Consider the following 23,139-nt stretch of genomic DNA (forward strand, 5'->3'; position numbering starts at 1 on the left):
TATGTCCTGTGTGTCTGTCATGAGTCCTCTTCTTCCTTCGTACTATTATCAGTTGGTGATATCATCAGTTCCATGAATTCAATGATCGTTTCTATCCAGATGATTCTCAGTTCTGTATACCTCATCTTAGTCTCTCTCCTGTACTTCAGTTATACATCACTGATTTTCTTTTGGACATCTCAAATTGGACGTTACCCTAGATGCAGTTATTTTTACACATTAAGAATTTCTACTCTCTCATTTCTAATTAGATTTCAAAATTTACATTAGTGGAGGGAAAAGCCTATATAGATAAAATTACGGGTCACTGACATATTGCAAAATAAACTTCTGTGGTCATCCTTTTATTTAACTTATGTATTTACATTTGATTATTATCATCACATAATTCTTATTGCCTTGGAAGTTTTCCTTATAATGTATTTTATGAGCTCTGAAGTCCCATACAAATGAAAGTTGTTGTCATTATCATCAACTAACATCTACATTGCAAAGGAAAGTACTTTGTAACCCTTATAATGTAAGTTATTATTTTTATATCTGTGGATTGGGAGCTACTGCAATAATATACTTCAAGATGCTGAAGATGTGCAAAAAACCCCAGCAGATTGAATCTAAAGTGAAGTTGTTTATATTGTGCATTCTTTTCCCTTTTTATTCTATTCAAAAGTAGAAGATGGGTTTTAGAGGTTTCATGGGTACTCTGCCATATAACATGCTTCATTCACCTTATCACTTTTTAGTGCTATAGCAGGTCAGTAATGTCAGCTCTATATAAGTACATTAGATTTCTGTCTTGACTCATTTACCATCAACTTCTCTCCAAATATTGTAAATTAAGTGGCATCGACTTAAATTCTAATGCCATGAAATATCAATGCTGTCACAAAACCACTTTTAACTTATGTTGCAGCAGATGAGATCATTAGATAGGTAACAGACTAAAAGATATGAGAAAAAGGCCCTCATGACCTGGAACTGATAAAACAAACAAAAAACAAACATAAAAATGCTAATGGTTGGAGTGCTCCTCTATCTGCTATTTAAAAGAGAAAGAAAAATAGTGGTCTTTGCTAGGCTAAGAAAAAAATTATCCTTCCACCAAAAAAAAGGAGGATTCTGGGAAGACAGTGGAGTAGGTCAGAAACTTCCAATTTCTCCAGATTTCTTCCACAAACAAGACAAATTGCACCTCAGGATGAATGTAGAGCAGCAAAAATAAACAAGTGTTGGGGCAGAACAGTGGTCCTCTTGGGACAACCAGAGAAGATCTGAAAAAGATCCCAGGATGGAGGTTCCACCTGAGTGAAGTATAAATACCTACAGGATAGCTTCACTGAAATAGCAAGTAGTGAGCCTTGGGAAAGCTGGGTTGGGAGGTAGCCTTGACCTCAGCCACAGGAATTTTCGCCTCTAGGACAGTGTGGGAAGTCAGGCATCTGAGCATGGGAAGATTGAGGGAGCCTCTGCTGACAAGGGACACCAGGCCCAGCTATGCTGCTGAGATGTGATCCTGGGAGAGAAGGAACTAGCACCTGCCTGGTGAGTACAGAAGCATGGGGGCAGGGACACTGCTTGCTGTGGGGCTTACAGAAGAGCTGAATTCTTGATTTCAGTTCCAGACCAGAGGGGAGAACTGAATGTCCACTGAACTGAATAGCCACTGGATGGTTCTCAGGGAGCAACAACATTTGCAGCAGAATGTGCCGGGGGTCCCTATCTGTGTCTTCGAATGGGAAAGGAGTGCAGATATTGGGCCCAGGAGAAAGCTCAAAATAACATCAAGAAAGACCTGAGGCCAGAGGTGCCATCCTCTCTTCCCCAGCATTAGAAATAATAACAACCTGCTAATTTTTAAATGATCAGGCAAAGGAGAAATATCCCAACCATAGACAGTTACTGTAGGAATAGAGAAGACTGGGGTTCATCTTCAAAGGAAGACATTGAAGCAAAAAAAGCCTCTCCCATTCCAAAGAGTAATGCCAAATGGTCATCTGCCCAAAAAGAATTCATAGAAGAACTCAAAAAAGACTTCAAAATTCAAATAAGAGAGATTGATGAAATTTTTTTTAAAGTAAAAATAATCCAAGAAAATGAAATTATGAAAAGAAAGTCAACTGACTGGAAAAGGAGATCCAGAATCTTAAGGAAGAAGACAACTCCTTGAAAAGTAGAATTGGTCAAGGGGAAGCCAGCAAAGTTGTAAGAGACCACGAAATAATAAAACAAAATGTGAAGAATTAAAAAATAGAAGAGGATGTAAAACATAAGAAAAATAACTGATCTGGAGAACAGATCAAGTAGAGAAAGCATAAGAGTGATCAGATTACCTGAAAGCTACACTCAAAAAAAGAATTTGATACAATAATACAAAAATAATTAAGGAAGATTGTACTAAAGCGTTAGAACAAGAGGGGAAAGTAGAAATAGAAGAAGTCCGTTGATCACTACCTGAAAGAGATCCTATGAGGAAAACCTACAGGAGTATCATAGTCAAATTCCAAAAGCCCCAGCTCAAGGAGAAAATATTATAAGCAACAGCAAAAAAAAAAATTCAAATATGGCAGAGTCACAATTAGAATTACATAAAACCTAGCAGTGGCTATGCTAAAAGACTGCAGGTCATGGAACACTGTATGTAGAAAAGCAAAAGAATTGGGGTTGAGGCCGAAAATATCACACCCAGCAAAGTTGAGTACAATCCTGAACAACAGCAACAAAAAAATAGACATTCAGTGAATTGACAGACACAGGATTTTATTGCAAAAAGACCAGAACTTAATAGAAAAGTTGACATACAGGATCTAAGAGAAATATAAAGTAAACATCAGAGTAATTCCAAGGGACTCAATAAGGACAAATAGTTTAATTTTTATACATGGAAATGTAAACTGTATGTCTAAGATTGTCATTAGGGATTGAGTAGTTCAAAAAGAAGTGGGGTAGAGCTGAGTATGAGGTGATTCTAAAAAGCAAAATGATGTATGAAAAGGTAAAAAGAGTAATTATCTCATATAAATGAGGTTTGAGAGGAAGAACTGATACAGAAAAGGAGGGCAGGCAGTTCTGGAACTCTCATCGGGAGGAAATAATTCATATATATACCTATGAGGGCATAAAAGTCTTCTAAATTCAGAAAGAAATGAGGGGAAGATAAGGGGATAAGGAAGGGGAAGAGGATAAGGAAGGGATAGGAAAAAGGATTAGGGGGTATAGAAAGGGGGTATAGGGGGTAGATTAATGGGAATGGGATAAAGAGGGAACAACATATATTTAGAAGTGTATAAAAATTTGAATTCAGAAAAAAATAAGGGATACGGTGGAGAGAGAGGATAATGGAGAGATTCTTGAAGGGGGGTAGATTAAGGAATAGGACAAGGTAGTGGGTAGAAGTAAAGTAGAGGAATGAGGAGGGATAAGAATAGAGTGAGAAGAGTGGTGAGGAAGATACACAAGTAATTATAGTTTAGAATGTGAATGGGATGAATTTACCTATAAAATGGAAATTGATAGTAAATTGAAAATTTGAATTCAACAACTTATTGCTCTCAGGAAATGCTATTAAAATGAAAGATACAAACATAAAAATAAAGGTCAGGAATAGAATTTATTATGTAAAAAAGCAGGGATAGTAATCATGGTCTCAGACAAAGTTAAAGCTAAAATCAGATTTAATCAAAAGAGAAAAAGAGGGAAACTATACTGTGTGTCAGTCATATTAATTAATAGTTTTAGACCATATAAAATAACTAGACAGTATAAAAAATGTGAGAGACACAGGAACTATACAGATATAAACACAAAACACCTTTTATACAAAGTTAGATCTAAATAATTGAAGTAATATTCATTGTGCATGGGTAGATAAAGATAATATAGTTTTTAAAATGACAGTTTTACCTAACTAATCTATTTATGTAATGCCATCCTAATTAAATTACTAAAAAATTATCTTACTGAGTCAAAAAATAATAACAGGGATGATTTGGAAGAGCAAAGGATCAGGAACTTCAAGGAAACCAGGGTGAAAAGATGTGAAAGAACTAAATTCAGTAGTATCAGACCTTAAACTATATTATAAGGTGAGAGCAGTGTTGAAGTATAAAATGGATGATCTTGATTATTTTAAATTAAACTTTTCCTGTATAAATAAAACCTCTGTATCCAAGATAGAGGGAATGCAGAAAATTGGGGAAAAAAACTCTCATAGACAGTCTCCCAGATAGAATGTGATTGGGTCAGAATACTGTTGTGGTGTAGGGAATGATAAGCTGGTAGATTTAGAAAACTATGGAAAGATTTGGACTTATGAAGGAAGAGATGACAAGTAAAAATAAGCATTATATGGTCTTACAAATATGTGTTTGAGTGTGTGTATGTATGTGTATATTTATGGATATCTGTGTCTGTGTATGTAAATATGTCCAGGCTTAATTGTCGCCTTCTTGGGAGGTGGGTGGGGAAGGGTTAAAATAAAGTAAAAAGTGCACAGCAGAGGACAAAAGAAAACATACAAGGAAGCAAAGAAAAGATGGACAGCTTTAAAAATAATGTGTAGTATTCATTATATAGGTTTTCTTGAAATGGAAATTTACTGCTTTATATTGAATCCTCTCTTGGGTTCTACAGTGTACATGGCAATGTTTTTTTTTTTCCTTTTTTTATTTAAGTTTAAAATAAATTTAAAAACTTTAAAAAATCATACTTTGAAATCTTAAAGAGCTTAATTAAAATGTTCCAATCAAAGCCTACATGTTATGGCAAAATCAGTTTATAATTACAAAACAAATCAGATTAATATCCAACCAATCAGCAAAATGTCAAGAAATTTCTTGAGCTCCAGCTGCTGTTACCAGTATATGTTGACAGAGTAAAGAAATGGAGATCAGACTGAGGGAAACAGATTGAATATTAACTTTTTAAAAAGTAGTCACTGCTTTAAAATAAATTCTGTAGATAGACTGATCTTGCTCAGAAATAACCAGTATAGTGGGAACTTGTTTACAAGTATTTTTTCTGTGCTAACCTGTATTTTCCTCCAGGCCAAACTCTCCTCATACTCTACCTACTTGTTCATGTTGCATATGTTTTATAAAGTAAATGATTTTTTGGAGTGACTTTGATTGCTTTTTTAAGTGTAATACAGGCTCTTTTTGAGCCTGTTTCAGGATTTCCATCCTTGTGTCACCTAGTCAGCTAAACTTTCTATTTAATTTTTCAGAACACAGTAACAGCTGGTATTGACTGATACTTGGGCTTATGGCTAGGCATATTATTTAATGGTATGGACTTCATTATTCACTGAAGTCTCTGTGTAAGTGCAACCTTCTCTTTTAATACTTCATAGGTAGTATTCTCCTTCCTCTCAGACTAGAAAGGATTTCCTTTCTCACAAAAATATTTGAACCCTTAAATATCCACTTAAATGTAGTCCCTCTGCCTATTCACTCTGGAAGTTTCTAAGCTATTTGTATCTAGAGTGTAAAATCAGAGCTCCTTATAAAACCCTTCTTAAATGTGCTTTTGTGAAAGTCAGTGATGCCCAGGTATCATTCTTCAAGAAATCATTCTGCAAATTCAGTTTCATTCAAGGAATATTTAACTGCCTACCTTTTTGGTGCAAACATCAGACCAGGCACTATGTATATAAACACAAAAAGGAAACATGCCCTCCCCTAAAAAAAGCTACAGTATTCTACAAACCCTGCCCTTTGTAAGTCCCTATTTTATCTGGTCTTCTGATTTTTTTTAAATAATGAAAATGTAGGATTATCCAAACCTGATCTCATTCAGAATTCCATTTTTCTTTCTTTTGCACTTACTAAAAAGAAATCTGAGAAGGGATGTGTTCTTAGCTCATCTCACTGTTAGTTATTTTTGTCCTATGATTTAGTATAAATGTCACTTTTTTTGCAGAGAAAACAGAAGAAAACTAAGACTTGAATAATGTTGCCTTCTTGTTGTCAGTTATAATATTTACATCTACAACAGTGGAATATCCTGTCCCTCCTTTGATTCCCTTGTTTTTCCTCTCAATATTACTTAAACTCCCAATCCCATTATTTTGTCTTTGCTTTTTTTTTTTTTAAGGCAGTTGGGGTTAAGTGACTTGCCCAGGGTCACACAGCTAGTAAGGGTCAAGTGTTTGGTCTGATTCTGGATCTGAACTCAGGTGCTCCTGACTTTAGGACCAGTGTTCTATCCACTGCGCCACCTAGCTGCCCCTTGTCCTTTGCTTTTCTATCTAGCCTTAGCTTATTATGAACATTAGCAACCCTAACACCATGATAGGACTGTGTCGTGCCTTTATCATTATCCTCTGTTAACTGGCTTTGCCTCCATTTTTCTGTACATTTAAAAACGTAAGTTGTTTAGTGAGTACCCTGTTTATATACTTTAGTCTTTTCAGACAAATCCCATTTTCTCCTCTATGTTGAAATTGTTTTCTTTTGGGCCTTCAGAATTTCATCTTTGAGCATTCCTTCTTTTTTTTCCTTCCTGTGCTGATTTTCCCCAAACTACTTTAGTCTATGGGACTTCACCTATCCTTCCTCTAAACTGTTTGAAATCTGCTTTTCCCAGGTACTGAATGTATGTTATATTATGATCAAATTTCCCCTCTTCTGTCAGAAACCCTAAGATGGACTGGTCATTTTCCCCTAGATTCATATCCACCCCAGCAACCAGTTCCTCTCTATTATCAGATCCAGAACACAATTTCCCCATGTTAGTTCCTCTTCTTTTTGAATGATGATATATTATCACTAAGGTAAGATAAAAAGTTATTAGCTGCTCCTTTTTTGGAGCAGTGAGAAAGCTCCAGCAGATTTCTGGGATATTGAAGGCCCCCATAACTGTTATATCATACCTCTGTGTCAGAGTTTTGATCTGTTTCTCAAACTCCTCATCTATTTCCTCTTTTTGTCCAAGTGATCTAAAATATACTCCAATAACAATCCATTTCTATTTCTTACTTTGATCTTCACCTAAATACTCTCTCTTATGCTTCTCCCCTTTGGTTTCTATAATTCTTCAAATGAATATACATTCTTAATATATAATCTATCCTCTGTCTCCCTTATTACCCCGGTCCTACACACACACACACACACACACACACACACACACACACACACACACACTTTCCATGTCCTGTTTCTTTTTAAATTTTTTTTAAAATTAATTTATTTTGATTTCTCAACACTTACTTCCATAAACTTTTGAGTTTTAAATTTTTCTCCCCATCCCTCCCTACCTCCCTCTCCAAGATGGCATGCAATTTAATATAGCCTATACATATACATTCCTATTAAACATATTTTCACATTAGTGATGTTGTAAGTAAGAATTAGAATTAATAGGAGGAACCACCAGAAAGAGGAAACAAAACACAACAGAAGGAAAAAAAAAGCAAATAGTATGCTTTAATCTGCATTCAAACTCCATAGTTCTTTCTTTGAATGTGGATAGTATTTTCCATCATGAGGCTTTTGGAGATGTCTTAGATCCTGCTGGGAGGGGTTAAGTTGTCAAAGTCAGTCATCACTCAATGTGGCTGTTACTGTGTACAACATTCTCCTGGTTCTGCTCACTTCATTCAGCATCAAACCATACAAGTCTTTCCAGGTTTATCTGAAGTCTGCCATCATTTCTTATAGCACAATAGTATTCCATTACATTCATATATCACATTCACAATTATGATTGCTATCTGTGTCTTTCTCTCCATCCTCTTCCCCCTCCCCCCCATTTATGCTTTTCTTTCCCCTTTTCCCTCCTACTGCCTATAGGACATGTTAGATTTCTATGCCTGATTATGTTATTCCCTTTTTGAGCCAAATCTGATGAGAGTAAGGTTCAAACAATGCTCATCTCCCTCCCTTCTTTCCCTCTGCTGTAATAGGTTTTTGTGCCTTTTCCTGTGATGTAATTTACCCTTGTCTGCCCCCTCCTTTCCTTTTCTCTCAGTACATTTTCTTAGTTAGATCAGATTAATTCACTTACTTGGATCCATTTAACCCACTTGATTAGACTTTTTTCATTATTACATCAAAGTCAATTTATACCTACCCCTTTTATGTATACTCCTTTAATATAGTGTAATAACAATACAGTTCTCAAGAGTTACAATGATCCTTGGTTGTAATCCAAGCTCCTCTGCCTTACAGAATATCATGTTCCATGCCCTGTAGTTTTTTAATGTAGAAGCTGCAAGATTCTGTGTAGTCCTGACTGTGGTTTCATGATATTTTAATTGTTTCTTTCTGGCTGCTTGGAGTATTTTCTCTTTGACCTGATAATTTTGGTATTTGGGTACTATATTCTTTGGTGTTTTCAATTTGGGATCTCTTTCAGGAGGTGATTAGTGAATTCTTTCTATGGCTCTTTTACCTCTGGTTCTGGGACCTCAAGGCAGTTTTCCTTTATGATTTCCTGAAAGTCCAGACTCTTTTATTCACTGTGATTTTCAGGTAGACCAATAATTTTAAAATTGTCTCTCCTGGATCTTTTTTCCAGGTCAGCTGTTTTACCAATGAGGTAATTTATGTTTTCATCTATTTTTTCATTCTTTTGTTTTTGTTTGACTCATTCTTGCTCTCTCATAGAGAGCTTCCATTTGCTCAATTCTAATTTTTAACAAATTGTTTTCTTCTATTAGATTTTACCTCCTTCCCCATTTGGCCAATTTTATTTTCTAGGGACTTGTTTTCTTCATTGTACTTTTTTTCCAGTTGGCCAATTGTATTTTTTAAGGACTTGTTTTCTACAGTTAAGTTTTGTCCTTCCTTTTCCAAGCTATTGACTCTCTTGCATGCCTCTCATTTCTTTTCCCATTTTTTCTTCTAGCTCTCTCATTTGACTTTTAAAATCCTTCTTGAGCTCTTCTAAGAAGGCTTTTGGGCTTCAGACCAGCTCATATTCCCTTTTGAGGTTCCAGATGTGGCTTTGTTGACAATGTTGTCCTCTTCAGAATTTCTGCCTTGATCTTCACTCTTCCTGTAATAAGAATCTATCATACGTTTCTTTTTGCTCATAGTGTTTGCTTATTTACTGGCCTTTAAAGAGATTGGGCTCTCCTGCTGGGGAGCAGAGGACATTGACCCCAGGCTTCTTATGTTGGGAGCCTAGAGCCTGGTCGATGGCTTTGTTTACTGGGGGCTCCAGTGTTGGTAGTTGGAGGTCGTAGGGTTCTGACAGCTTACCTGGTGTTGGCTGGAATCAGCAATACTGGAACTCTAGGGGTAGGATTGGATAGTGTGGCTCCTGGAGATTTCCTGCTCACCCAAACATTTCCTTCCTTTTGCTTTCTTCAGCTCCTTTCAGTTGAATTTTGTAGGGTGTTTATCCACCTGGGGCCCTTTGGAGTGCTGCTTTCCTTAGTTTTGCTGAGGCACTGGGAGAGCCAGTTGCTATAGAATGCCGAGGCACCTGGTGGTTTTCTGAGCTGGTTTCCACTAGTTCCCCTGCAGGGGCCCAGGTGTTGGTGTTTGCCTGCTTTACCACCTGGGCTTCAAGATCTCCTCCTGGTATGCTGAGGTGGTGCTTTCCACTAGCTTGCTGGGATGCCTCTCGTGTACTGCTCCCCCTTTCCCCAAAGTAAGAGGGGCCTTTCCAGTTAATTCCTCAAGCTACCTGGGCTACTGGACTGCTGCACCCCATCTTTCTTCTGGTTCAGCTGTTCCAGGGTTTTTTCCTGGGGTGATATTTTCTGGACTTTCAGGGGTTAATAGGTGAGGGTAAGTGAGACTCACCACTTACTTCACCATCTTGGCTCCCAGAAGCAGAAGTCTCCTGTTTCTTTTGAATAAGGAGTTTCCCTGTTGAAATTCACAGTCAAGTCATGGGCCTTTTCTGACCCCAGTGATACCAGTGAGATCAAATTTTCCCATTGCATTAAGATCTCTAGTTTCTCTTGTTTGTTACCTTAACTTTAGGAATTTGAGGCCATTTGTTACACTGGCTTCTTTCTTGAATTTTGTTTCTTGTGAATTTCAGGGTGTCAGAGATGCTGTTATTCATTCTTATCTGTGGCTGTTCTCTGTTATCTCCCTTAGGGGATATACATAAGCAGTCTTCTTCTCCCTTTTTTTTTTGTTTGCTTTTTAGTGAGGCAATTGGGGTTAAGTGACTTGCCTAGAATCACACAGCTAGTAAGTGTTATGTGTCTGAGGTCAAATTTGGAACTCAGGTCCTCGTGACTCCAAGGCTGGAGCTGTATCCACTGTGCCACCTAGCTGTCCCCTTCCCCCTTAAATTTCAAAGACACCTAACAATTACATTCTTTTTTTTTTTTTTTTTTTATGACTAGGCAGTGGGGTTAAGTGACTTGCCCAGGGTCACACAGCTAGTAAGTGTTGTGTGTCTGAGGCTGGATTTGAACTCAGGTCCTCCTGAATCCAGGACCGGTGCTCTATCTACTGTCCCACCTACCTGCCCCCACAATTACATTCTTACCAGCCTCTATTAGATATATTATATCTCTGGTCAGTAATTTATCAACCCTTTATTATAAGCTGTGATAATCATCATCCTCACTAGCATTTCTGTAGCACCTACTGTGTGCCACACACTGTGCTAAGTGTTTTACAGTATTGTGTCATTTGACCTTCACAACAACCTTGTGAGGTAGATGCTATTATATTTTCCAGTTGAGGAAATATAGGCAAATAGAGGTTGAATGATTTGCCCAAGGTCCCATAACTAATAAGTGTCTGAGGCTGGACTTGGAAGACTTTGGTCTTCCTAATTCCAGATTCAGCACTATCAGCTCTGCCACCCAACTGCCTGTCCTTTTTAGGTTCCATATAGAAGCATCATTTGTGCCACAGGAATCACAGGAATTGGTGGTGGCATCATCTGTTTTGTGATGTTTTGAGACTTGTCTGTAATAATTACTTGGAAATATGCCCCAGGAAGTCAGTAGATCTTTCTGTTGTTATTATTAGGTCAACAAATAGCTGCCTCAGTACTCCTAAGCAAGAAATTACTAATTAATGCTACTATTCTCTTGATCTTCTACCTGTTACTAGATGACGCCTCATCTGATAACTTCTGTGGCTCCACTGTGTGATTCTTTTTTGTACAAGTTCTTCTACCTCATCAAAGCATATAGCTCCCATTTCCTCAAGCAGAACCAGAAATCAATTTTAATTGCTAATTTAACAGCTATCATTTTTCTTTCTCCTCTGTATAACATTCTTCCATTTTCCATCAGTTTGGCAAGGGTCAAGTTATCTTTCCTTCCCCTCAGACCCCTTTTTCTCCATATTAAAGTCTTCATTTTCATTTAGGAATCTTTCATTCTAACAACCTGTAGCATAGAAATATGTTCTTTGAGCCCCTTTACCTTCTCCTCAAGGAGGAAGATCAGCCTACACTTGAAGCACAGATAACATTCATTCAGCTGTGAAGAAATACAGACATTGCACACTCTTTTCAATCACTGCACAATTTCCTCGTTTCTCTGTGAGGGCTGAGATTTTCAGCCGTGTTCAATGAAATTACTTGTGGGCATTTTCACCTCTACCTCAAGCACCTGGCTAAACTATTTACAAATAACCCTATTCAATTTCCCTTTTTTTTTTTTTTTTGGTCTCAAGAGAAATACCATAGTTACACCTACCTCCATCAACCCTTTATACCAATCTCCTGCTATTTTACTATTTGATATCCCACAAACCTCTTTATCATTTGTTTAATCCTCTGATTATTCCACTTATCTTTTCTTTCTCATTCTGACTTGTCTTGCCAAATACTCATCTTTGCTCATCATTTTTGAATCTGCCTCTTCTTGTTCTAGTCTCTAGTCTTCCTTGAATCCTCCATAATTCACTTCAGTCATTTAATATCCTCCCTAATGGTTCTTGATCCTGCTTTTTTTTTTTGCTTTTTTTTTTTGGTAGATCCTGCTTTTCTTACAACCTGAAAAAATAATCTGAACTAGTCTGTGGATTGTTCTTCAAATTTTTCTTAATTTCTCCCAAGTATCACAAAATTTTTCCTAACCAAATTCAATCTATTTCACTAGTCCAAACCCCTCCAAATTACCTAAATGATTTTGTTATTCGTATTTGACACAATTTCTTATCTCTTCCCTGCTCCTTCTCCACAGTCTTCTCCCACAAAATCCAGAAGTGCACAACAGGTATTTATTGAGTGCCTAAAATAGAACTTTTGAAAATAAGAGTTAATAGAAAGAAGAAAGCAATTCAGTTTGGTAAGCCACATTAAAAATTCATTTGATTACTTCTGATAGGCTGGCTCTGAAGAGCATTTGACCTCTTATTTCAGTTTGTCTTTTTCTTTAAGGTTTGTTGGGCAGATCTATCACAGGGCTTTAGGTCTTTCCATAACTTGTTATGATTTTAGGATCTCTAGCTATTGCCTCCTTACTACTTTTTAGAGGAGTCATTTACTGAAATCAATAAAGAGCTAATCACTTGTTTTTTATTTTTGTTTTTGTTATATGCCTATTAAGATGAGAGTCAGTATAGTTATTTGAAAACTATCTGTCCCTGTCATTATACTGATTAATATCAATTAAAAGTAAGCCTTAGGTAAAGTGGGAATGGTGAAAAAATCTTGGAAAGTACTAAAGCTTGGATCATATGAAAACCATTGATTTAGGATATAATATAACATCAGTGGGCTGCCTTTCATCATCATTTATCATAGGAGAGCCAGAGTTTGGAAAATAAGACTAATTACAATGGAATTCTTCAGTCTGCAACCACTCCATTTTTTTGCCTTGACCAGCCAAAAAGTAACTCCTACCAATTCTGGTTCCCAGCAGAAGGTAATAAAATTACCTAACAAGAGGAGTTGTAAGGGTTTTCTGAAGGTCAGGATAGACTAGGAGTTCCTGAATGAATGCTGGAAAGACTTAAGACCAAGAGAGAAAATAACATCTACATAAAGGAAAGTTTTAGAAGCTGAGTTCATACAAGGTATGCATATGTTAAAAATTATAACTTTTTTGATGATATATTATAAAAATATTAATAAAAGGGACTATAGACTAGAAAAAATCATTTTAATTTAAGGAACATTTTAAAGCAACATGTAAGGCATCGTTAATCTAGGTCAGACCACATCTGGCTTTGAGGCCACAGATTCCCCTCTAGGTCCTCAAGTGTGGACCTTTGACTGAATCTAAACTTCACAGAAAAATCTCCTTAATAAAAGGATTTGTTCTGCAAAACTTGGACTCAATCAAAAGGCAGCACCCAAAGATCTAGAAGGCCACATGTAGCCTACAGGCCACAGGTTCCCCCATCCCTGATCTAGGCACTAGTGATATAAAGACAAAAAGCGAAATAAGACTTGATCTCAAAGAACATATTATCTACTGGTAAGTGCAGTGTAGAAAATGATAAATAAATACAAAATAATTTTGGAAGGGGAAAACATGATACCTAGGGTGATCAGGAAAAGCTTCTCTGACAACACTAACAATGCAACAGTTTGCATACCATATACATATATATATATACACACACACACACACATATATATATTATATATATATACATATAAACATACATATATAAATGTATTTGTATATGATTTATATATAAACTTATATGTATATCTATCTGTAGCTATAGAGATCATATCTGTAGATACAGCTCAACCTATCTTTATCTGCAAATTAATCTATAAATACATCTAGTTATAGAAGTATATATGTATGTGAGAGACAGAGAGACTATAGGCTGGTTGCCAAAGGGATGGGGGCTCTTTGATCAAAAGGAAAATTGCATTGTTTAGATTTTTAAAATATCTTAAAATAAATTTTTGTTCTTATGTCTATATCAACCCTATTTTGTTTGCTCCCTGTTTGTTCCCAAAAAAAGCATTCCTATTTAACTTTCACAATCTCAGTACTTTGATATTCTTGACCAGCCTGATGAACTTTATAACATACTATTATTGACTTAAAAAATCACCTTCATATATGGAATGGAAAACCTAAATAATTGATAGGGTACTGAGACTTTGATATCTTGTTATTGTTTTATTTAGTAGATATTTAGTGTGATGTAGCACATAATGACCTGACTCAGAAGTCAGAAAATTTAAGTTCTAATTCCAGCTCTGCTGCTTACTTTCCCTAGGACCTTGAGTGAGTTCCTTAACCTTTGAACCTCACTTTCCTCATTTGTAAAATGGGGATAAATTGAACATCACGTGTCTTCTGTGAAAATAAAATGAGGTAATACATGTGAAAATGTTTTAAAAACAGAAGAGTGCTCTTTAAATATAGGAGATGATAATGATATAATTTGGCTCAGTTGGAAGGGTGCTGAACTTGGAGTCAAGAAACACCTAGAATAAAATCCTGTCTCTGATACTTGCTATGTTAAGTGACTGGGCAGGTCACAACCTCTCTTATCCTCAGTTTCCTTGTCTGTAAAAGCACCTACCTACCTCCAGAAGTTGTTGAGAGGATTAAATAAGATAACATAGGTAAAAATCATTTTGCAAACCTCAAAGGAAGAGATATGATGATGGTGATGATGATGATGATGATATATTTAGTTATTTCAAGAATAAGGGTCTCCTGTTGTTGAATGTGACACTTATGAATGTAAATGAAAAGAAAAAAAAATATCCAAAGAAACTAAGCTGTTAGAACTTGAATAAGTTGACAATTTAAACAGCATAATTAATAACAAAACAATACATTAGTATATGCAAGAAAAAACTTTTGGGCTAGTATGAAGAAAAATATGTCACTGTGACACCAGAAAAATAGATTTGGAGAATATGTGTGTATGCACATATGTATATATAATCGTTTGTGAATCAATAAAATAATGTATAATCTAAAAAGCAATTTCATAAAATGTGTATTTAATATTTTCTCTTACAACAGTCTTTTAAAAGCCATTATACTTTGATTTTATGAGGATATATTCAGATAGTGAGCTATTTTCCCCTTTGTTTAAAAATTAATGTCTAAAATGAAAAAAACCCCATATTTTCCAAAAATGGTAGTTTCTGGGAATATGTACTTGAACAAAGTAAGACCTATGTATATCCCTAAAAAGTCTTTCTTTTTTATTTAAAATGACTTTAATTATTGAAATATATTTTACTAGATTTTCAATTGTTTTTACGTAGAGAAGAAAAAATAATAAAGTTCTATTCCAAATTCTTTCATCTTTCATTGAATTATATATATAAAATGGACAATGAGAACAACTAGAAATTCATTCTTTTAAAAATCTTTAATATGTACTAAAATCATTTTTTCACAGATAGTAAAGCTTAATTTTTTTTTGTTATGAATGACAATTTGTAAAACCTCTAAATTTATATTGTTTAGCGATGGTGATAGTAAGATCCTACTACATGGAGGCTATACAAAGGATAGACAAATCAAGCGGTGTAACACTGTCATTCTCATACAGTCATTTGGACTGAATTTTTCAGCTGAAAGATTATTCTTATCTCAGGTTGAAAGAAGTATTTGAAAGGTAAAGAATGAATTCTTGGGGAGCAAGGCAAGAATAAATAGATGCAGGGTGTTTCTAATTAAAATTCAGTGAAATCAAGTAAATTGAAGAAGATGAGATTTAAATAATTGGCAGTCCTGTCTGAATCCAGTACAATAATGACTATGTAGGAAGGGAATAAGAATTTATAAAGTGTTCACTTTATAAATATTAACTCACTTGAGTCTTACAACAACACTGTGAGGTAGGTGCGTTATGATCCACATTTTATAGTTGAAGAAACTGAGGCAGACAGAAGTGAAATGACTTGCCCAAAGTCATACAGCTTGCAGACTAGATTTGAACTCAGGTCTTCTTGACTCCAGGACCAGTACTGTATTTACTGCACCACCTAGCTGCCTAGGACAATTTTATTGAAGAATTAGGGCAAAGTGAAATGAAAAAAAAAAAATTAGAGTCTATTTTTAACAGACTGAATGACTTCCCTAGCATTCAGTAATGAGTTTTTATATTTGTTACATTAGAGAGATATGAACCTGAGGTACAAATTGCATTGAAAAGTAAAGGACAGGCTTCTAAGACAGGTGACCAATATAAATAAATATTGCAAGACAAAAGAAAATGAATCAATACCTAAAGAGACAAAGAACATTGTGCATTTCCAGGAGAAGATGGAACCATAATAGGATGTTACCAAATGTTTTAATAGAATATTAATAATTGTAGGAGCAGAATTTATAGGCTGTATTGCCAAAATAATGAAATCTGCATTGGCAAACCTCATCAAAGAAAACAGAGAAAACAAGTGATTGGTATTGCAGAACTGATTAGGAATACTTCCGTGTATCCAGAAGTAAAGGACAATCTAGAAGCAGAGAAGCAAAAAGCAATAATGTTAAAAAGAAAACATGATCTCTATTCAAACAAAACATTAATCTGGGGAGGGGAAGAACACATAGAACCCTGAGGATTAGGTATCTCCTAGAAGAACATGATAAGAAATGAAAACTTAGCAGACCTTCTGAACACAAAAGAATAAAATAAAGTGACAGTCAAAAGAATTCATAGATCACCTGGGAGGATTCGAGGAGGAACATGCCACGAACTTAACTGCCACAAACTCTAAAATTTAACAGTTCCAAAGACAAATAACAAATTCTGCAAGTGACTAGAAGAAAAATCTTTGAATGTAAAGTAAAATAAATTTGAATAACTTAGGATTATTCTGCACCCACCAGAAGCCACTGGAGGAAATAGAATTTGTTCTGAAGAGCAAAGGAACTTAAGATGCAACCCATGGAGACATACCTTGTAAATCCAAGCTTAACCATTAATGGAAAAAAAAATAGATGTTAAATAAGAAAGGGTATTTGAAGCATTCCTACACTGTAAGCCAGGCCTGACGTTGGTTGCTTTTCAAATACCCCAGGACCCCCTCCCCCACAACTGGTAAACAAATAGAGTAACCAAGGAAGGCACAGAGAGGTGAAATAAATTGCACCAGGAAAAAAAAAAGGAAAAAACTAAAAGGAAAAGATACCTGTGGAGTTTACAACAACTATAACAGATTAGCAATCTGTTGTTAGTTTTACTTTTTAAAAATAAACAAGGAGACAAAGATCTGTCTATGAGCATTTAGTAAAAGCTTACTATGTGTCAATCATTATGCTAAGCACAGAGAAGACCTCTCTTGACCTCAAGGAGTTTACCTTCTAATGGAGGAAGACAATATATAAAATGAAACTGAAAGAGGGATGGAAGGGGAAGAAGAGTGCTCAGCTGGATGAATGGTAGAGGAAGTCTACAGTGAGCCAGGAAAAGAATGCAACTTGACTGACCTGGGTACCTTCCTTTAGTGGAGGTTCTATGAAGAGCCATCCAATCAGCAAAAGAGGTCTCAGGTGCAGGGCGTGGGAGGCTGAAGTGGGTGAAAGGTGAAAGTGGAGTCAAATAGAAGTGATAGTGAAGGAACAGGCTTGAAACATGGACTAAAACCTCACAACACCCTACCCACAGGTGAATCATTGTATTTTGTATGTACGTCTTTGGGCGGGGGGGGGGGGGGGGGAGGCTAAACTAAAGATTGGAGAGCCCTTAGGAGAGGTGAGGAGAGGAAGAAGATAGAAGGGAATATGTGGTGTAATCAAGTCAAAGATTAATCATGAAGGGGAAGTCAACCCATAGTTTCTCAGGAAGAAAAAAAAACCTATATGAGAAAGGATTTGGAGGCAAAGGGAAGGATTGAAGAAGGAAAGAAAGGGGGAAATCATTTCAGTACTGAGAGAGGGTGCCACTGATGAACATTCCCATGGGGGAAGAGATATATTCTTTGTGGGACATGGGGACCTTACAATGAGTAAAGAAACTATTCATCCTGCTACAGGAGAAAGGGAATCAGCTTCTATGGACCAGTTATACTCAGAAAAGTAGGAAAGTTTGAATCCAGAGTGGAAATTTCATGGCAAATGGGCAAATAATCATAATTATTTTTATTATGAGGGAGAGGACATGAAGGGAAGTAATGAACTGCACGAACAAGGATAGAAGAAAATTCCTAAGGTGGAGAAATACTTATGTCCTTTCTATCATATACAAGAATTGGAATTTTAAGAGTGAGGCACAACAGAAAACTGGGGCAGGACAAGAGTACAAGGCAATGACATAGAAACTTTAGGAAAGAGAATTCAAAATCTATACCTTAGAAGCTTTAATTCTACAAGGAGTTTTAGACTGAAGAAGGAATAAATAAATAAATATAAGAACCATGAATCAAAGAATAAAAAGGGTAGAATAGTTAAAAGGGAAGAGAAATAATAGAGAAAATGAGGAAGAGATTTTTTTTTGAGAAAAAGACTTTTTTTGAGAAAAATGAAATTAAAGCTAACATACAACCCAGTCAAAGGAGGGAAAAGAAGAAGAGGGATTCTACTTGACTAATTGAGAAAAAAAGTGGAAGAATTAGGTAAGTAGATTAAAGAAAGAAAGAAAATGGAATTAATGAATTAAACAAAACTAGGGGAAAGAATGAAAAATGGGAAGGTAGTGCTTCAGGATTCAGGGAAGAGAGCCAGTGGGAATAAAGGTGTCTTAAATTAGATTAAGCTAAAATAAATGGAGACAAATGATTGTCCTTACAGAAGTAGAGACAAGAAATTTTTAATTTGAGGGACAAAGTATCAGAGGAAAATGGAGCAAAATGCAAACCTCATGACTTTAAATGTCCAATAAAGCACAAAAATGACATATTGAATAGCAAAACAAAACCCCAGAATCTGTTGCTTATAAGAAGTATATTAAAAAAACCAGATATACACAGAAGAAAACTGAGCAGATGGGAAAAAAATTTATGCGCGCACACACACACACACACACACACACAGAAACAGGTGAGTCTAAAAAAGCAAAACAAATTGGCCTCTATCCCACCTTTCCAGTGGTCTTAGGCCTTATTCCCTGCCATGTACTCTTTGATCTACTGACACTGACATCCTTGCTTTTTCTTCAACAAGATATTCTATCACTTGGGGCAGCTAGGTGGCACATTGGATAGAGTACCAGCCCTGAGTCAGGAGAACCTGAGTTCAAATCTGGTCTCAGACTCACTAGCTGTGTGACTCTGGGCAAGTCACTTAACCTCAGTTGCCTCACCCCCCCAGAAAAAGAAAAAGATAATATTCTATCACTTGACTCCAAGTATTTTCCCTGGCTGTCTTCCATGCCTAGAATGCTCTCCCTCTTCATCACTGATTCCTGGCTTTCTTGGCTTCCTTCAGGTCCCAGCTAAAATCTCATCTACATGAAACCTTTCCCAGATCCCCCTTGATAGTACTACCTTCCCTTTATTGATTGTTTCCTACTTATACATACAGATACCTACATAGAGTCTTTTTTTGGGGGGGGTACCTAATTGTTTGTGTATTGTCTCCCCATTGGCTTGTGAACTCCTCAAATCTGTAAGCTGTCTTTTGTTTTTCTTTGTATCTCCTGCATCTTGCACAGTGCCTGGCACTTAGTAGACACTTAATAAATGTTTGTTGACTAACTATATATTACATTCTTTTAATGTCTTATGATTAGTGAATTTTTAAAATTGCATTTTCTGGTCTATGAATACCTCATTGCATTTTAACCTGTGATGTTGATTTACTTGATTGTCCTAGGTTAGACCCAGAACAAATAAAATTATGTGGCGAGTATAAGTAATAAGTTTATTACCCACAGAATTGTGCAGAAGTGGCATTAAAGATTACATTAGACAGATGTATGAAAAGGATGTAGGGTAATTAAGTAGTGAAAGCAAGGATCACTGATAGCCTTGGAGTCTACAGTATATCAAGATAGATAAGGAGATAATTCTTCCTTACAACATGACTGATGTGAAAATATGCTTAATAGGAATGTGTATAGATAGCCTATATCAGATTGCACACCATCTTGGGGAGGGCAGTGAGGAGAGAAGGGGAGAAAAATTTAAAGCTCAAAAGTTTATGGAAGTGATTGCTGATAAATCAAAATAAATAAATAAAAAATACAAAAAAAATTAATTAAAAAAGAAAGATAAGGAGAAGGTCCCTAGCCTGTTTTAGTGAACCTGCCTTAGAGGATTTATGGGGGGACAAGGACAATAACTATATAGCATACGAAGCATGAGTGATTTCCAATCTTGAGGAACATACATGTCAATGAAATCACAGATCCAAGAAAATATAATTTAGTCTCCTATAAAACTTTCTGCTTCGTGAAGATAGGTACTACTTATATATTGGGAGGTGAGAGAAGTATGAGTGTAATAATTATAAGCACTTTAGCAAAGTAATACCCTGTATATGTCTATCAAAAATGTGCTAGTATTTTGCTTTGGTACATAATCACTTCAGCAAGGTTGATATTTATTCCTGTAGTTCCAAGAGCTGTACTTTTTTGGAAGGATAGCTATAGGGCTAATGTACTTTGTAATCCAGAGGAGAAAAATAATATTATCTTTTAGCAGTTGATCTTTAGAATAAATTCAAGAATTTGTATTGTTGTTTATTGAATACTGCTTGTGGAATTTGTAAATTTTTAAGAGATATTTCATAGAAGGTTTTTGGTACAGAAAACCCAGTTAGTTTATTTTAAAATACTGCCTGATGGAGAATACTCTGATTTCTCACTTCACAAAACATAAGACATTTTCTGGTAGTCTAAAATACTCAACCTGTAACGGGGGGGGGGGGGGAGAAGTAGGTTGAGTTAAATGAAGACATTTAAAATTCCTTAATGGGACTGAATATATTTTTCAAAGTTAATGAATATCCCTTTGTATTGTTTGGGCAGGAGGAAGCACTTCATGGATTTCGGGTGAGTGACTACTTTGAATACATGGAAAACTTGGAACAGAACTATAGGCCCATGCTACTGCAAGACATGAAGAACATTCGAGTGCAAAGCACGTAGCTCCAGAGAACTAGCATTTCAATTCCATGTTTTAGTTGTTCTTAAAAGGCTACTGATTGTTTCATATTGGTATCCATAAAAATTCACGCTTTGTGAATGCACATATTGTAAAATCAATAATGAGGGGTTTGTGAATAGAATAGTATTTTCAAGAAGGCATTATCTCAATTGGTGACCTGAAATGAATTCATTTTTCTAGGCTGGTTTACAATTGCCAGTAGATTGCTTTAGTGCCAGCCCTAGGTTACTTGCGGTCTTTGTTTGTGTTTTCTTTGAGTGCATCCTAAACTATACCACCTTATTCCAATCTGGTCTTTGTCATCTAACTCAAATAATTCTAATGAGTTTGGTAATAAAAAGCAATATTGAAAATAATCATCTTGCAAGCCTGTATGTGTCCATAGAGATAAGACAATTGTTTTCTGTATTCATGGTCCTCATGTGAAGAAGCAGAGGGGAGGGGTGCACTACTGTTTCATTGCCTAATTATTTTCTAAAAGTTGGTAGGTGATACCTAGATCCATGAATAAATTTTCATATGAAAATCTCTACCTTTCTTACTTCAAAGTTAAATTGGTTGTTCTATCCTGATGAACATTCTACTGTTGTTCTTTGACATGTTTTCTGTAGTGATTAATCTGATTTGGATTTCATTTGAAGCAAGAAATTAAAGCATTGATTTCTGAATTAATTTAAGTGAACACATCATTTTTTCTTTTATTTGAATGGAAGTCTGTCCTTAAGGAAAATTTACCTGAACAAGTATGTCTCAAAGCTGGTTCCAGTTTATTTTCATGTAATATAATTGTCATTGTGTTTCTTATTTATGAAGAGTCTTTAGAGTATAAAAGTGCACATTAAATAACCATTTTTTTCGGTAGGACCATCTATTTTAAATAAAAGTTGTCCAATAGTAACATCTTGTTTTTGAGTTTAACTTGAACAATTTTGCTGCAGGCTTTTCTACCCAACCTCATCCTTTCTAACCATTTTACCAAAAAATGGTTTACAACAAACCCTTTTTCTTTTCTGTACAAGAAAGAACTGGCATGAGGCATGATGACTTGTATAATATTCAGTTCTGTGTGATTTTAAACTATTAGAACATCAGACTACCAAAACCAGGTTTTATATTGTAAATGGCAATATGACCATATCAGGGATGTTCTTTTCACAAGGTGGTGATAAAGTCTATCAAAGAAAATAGGGCAAGTTAACTTGACATCCTGTACATTTTATCCATGGCTCATGTGAATTTAGCTAGAGAGTCCTCTAGATGACCTAAAACACACAGCTTTGTCTGCTTTCAAACTTAATTTTCAAAACCTGTTCCACAGAACCTGTAATATAAGTTTATGGTTCCCTTTCTTCCCATTCTACTCCTGAATTATTGTTGTTGGTCCTAAGAAACTTGCAGCACTTTATTTCTTTTTAAAAGCAGCTCCACAGTAATTGGAAATATGAAATGGAAAAAGAAGAAACAATACATTAATTTTAGAATGTTCATTGCTGCTTTTGATTGGAAACTGAGGTAGGATATAATACACAAAAGTTGCACTTTTAGAAAGCTGACTTCAGCTAGAGCCAGGAGGCTAACTTTAATTTTCATTGTAGAAGTAAATAATGCTGTGTGAATAACTGCCTAGTGATTTGGCTAGTGGAAGGCAATTAAAAAGTGTTCTAGCCCATGTGGTGGCTATTGTGAATTTACTTTGTGTGAGTTATTTAATTTCATCAGTGTAGTTTGGAGGAAAAAAAAGAATATGACCTACCTTTGGATAGTCTTTTTCTTTTCCTTTCCATTATTTAGAGTTTATAAGCCCCTAAGAAAGCAGTGGATAAAGAGCTGGTCCTGAGGTCAGGAGGACCTAAGTTCAAATATGACTTCAGAGATTTACTAGCTGTGTTATCCTGGGCAAGTCACTTAACCCTGTTTGCCTCAGTTTCCTTTTCTGCAAAATGAACTAGAGAACGAAATGGCAAACCACTCCAGCAAACTTTGCCAAGAAAACACCAAATGGGGTCACAAAAGTCAGACCTGACTGAAGTGATTGAACAACAACAATCCCCTAAAGGCAGGGCCAATTGTATTTCTTTTTTCTTTCTTTCTTTTTCTTTCTTTCTTTCTTTCTTTCTTTCTTTCTTTCTTTCTTTCTTTCTTTCTTTCTTTCTTTCTCTCTTTCTTTCTTTTTTGAATAGGGTACTTGATATACTATTTATGATTCAATTATAATAAACCATA

The 23,139-nt window shown here is 35.7% G+C and overlaps 1 protein-coding gene across 3 annotated transcripts in view; it reads left to right on the forward strand.

The window, feature by feature from the left end:
• TBC1D32 (TBC1 domain family member 32) overlaps positions 1-21,588 on the forward strand; it is a 237,185-nt gene extending 215,597 nt beyond the window's left edge. For all 3 annotated transcript variants that reach the window (XM_020986958.2, XM_078155175.1, XM_078155176.1), the window contains one exon: positions 20,778-21,588. In XM_020986958.2, the coding sequence (XP_020842617.1) occupies positions 20,778-20,897 (120 nt within the window). In that variant the 3' untranslated portion in view covers positions 20,898-21,588. The remainder of the gene's footprint in view (positions 1-20,777) is intronic.
• Positions 21,589-23,139: the final 1,551 nt, after the last annotated feature.

This window comes from Phascolarctos cinereus, unplaced genomic scaffold, assembly GCF_003287225.1.
Source record: "Phascolarctos cinereus isolate Bilbo 61053 unplaced genomic scaffold, phaCin_HiC Scaffold_5;HRSCAF=322, whole genome shotgun sequence".
In the NCBI taxonomy this organism is placed as follows: domain Eukaryota; kingdom Metazoa; phylum Chordata; class Mammalia; order Diprotodontia; family Phascolarctidae; genus Phascolarctos; species Phascolarctos cinereus.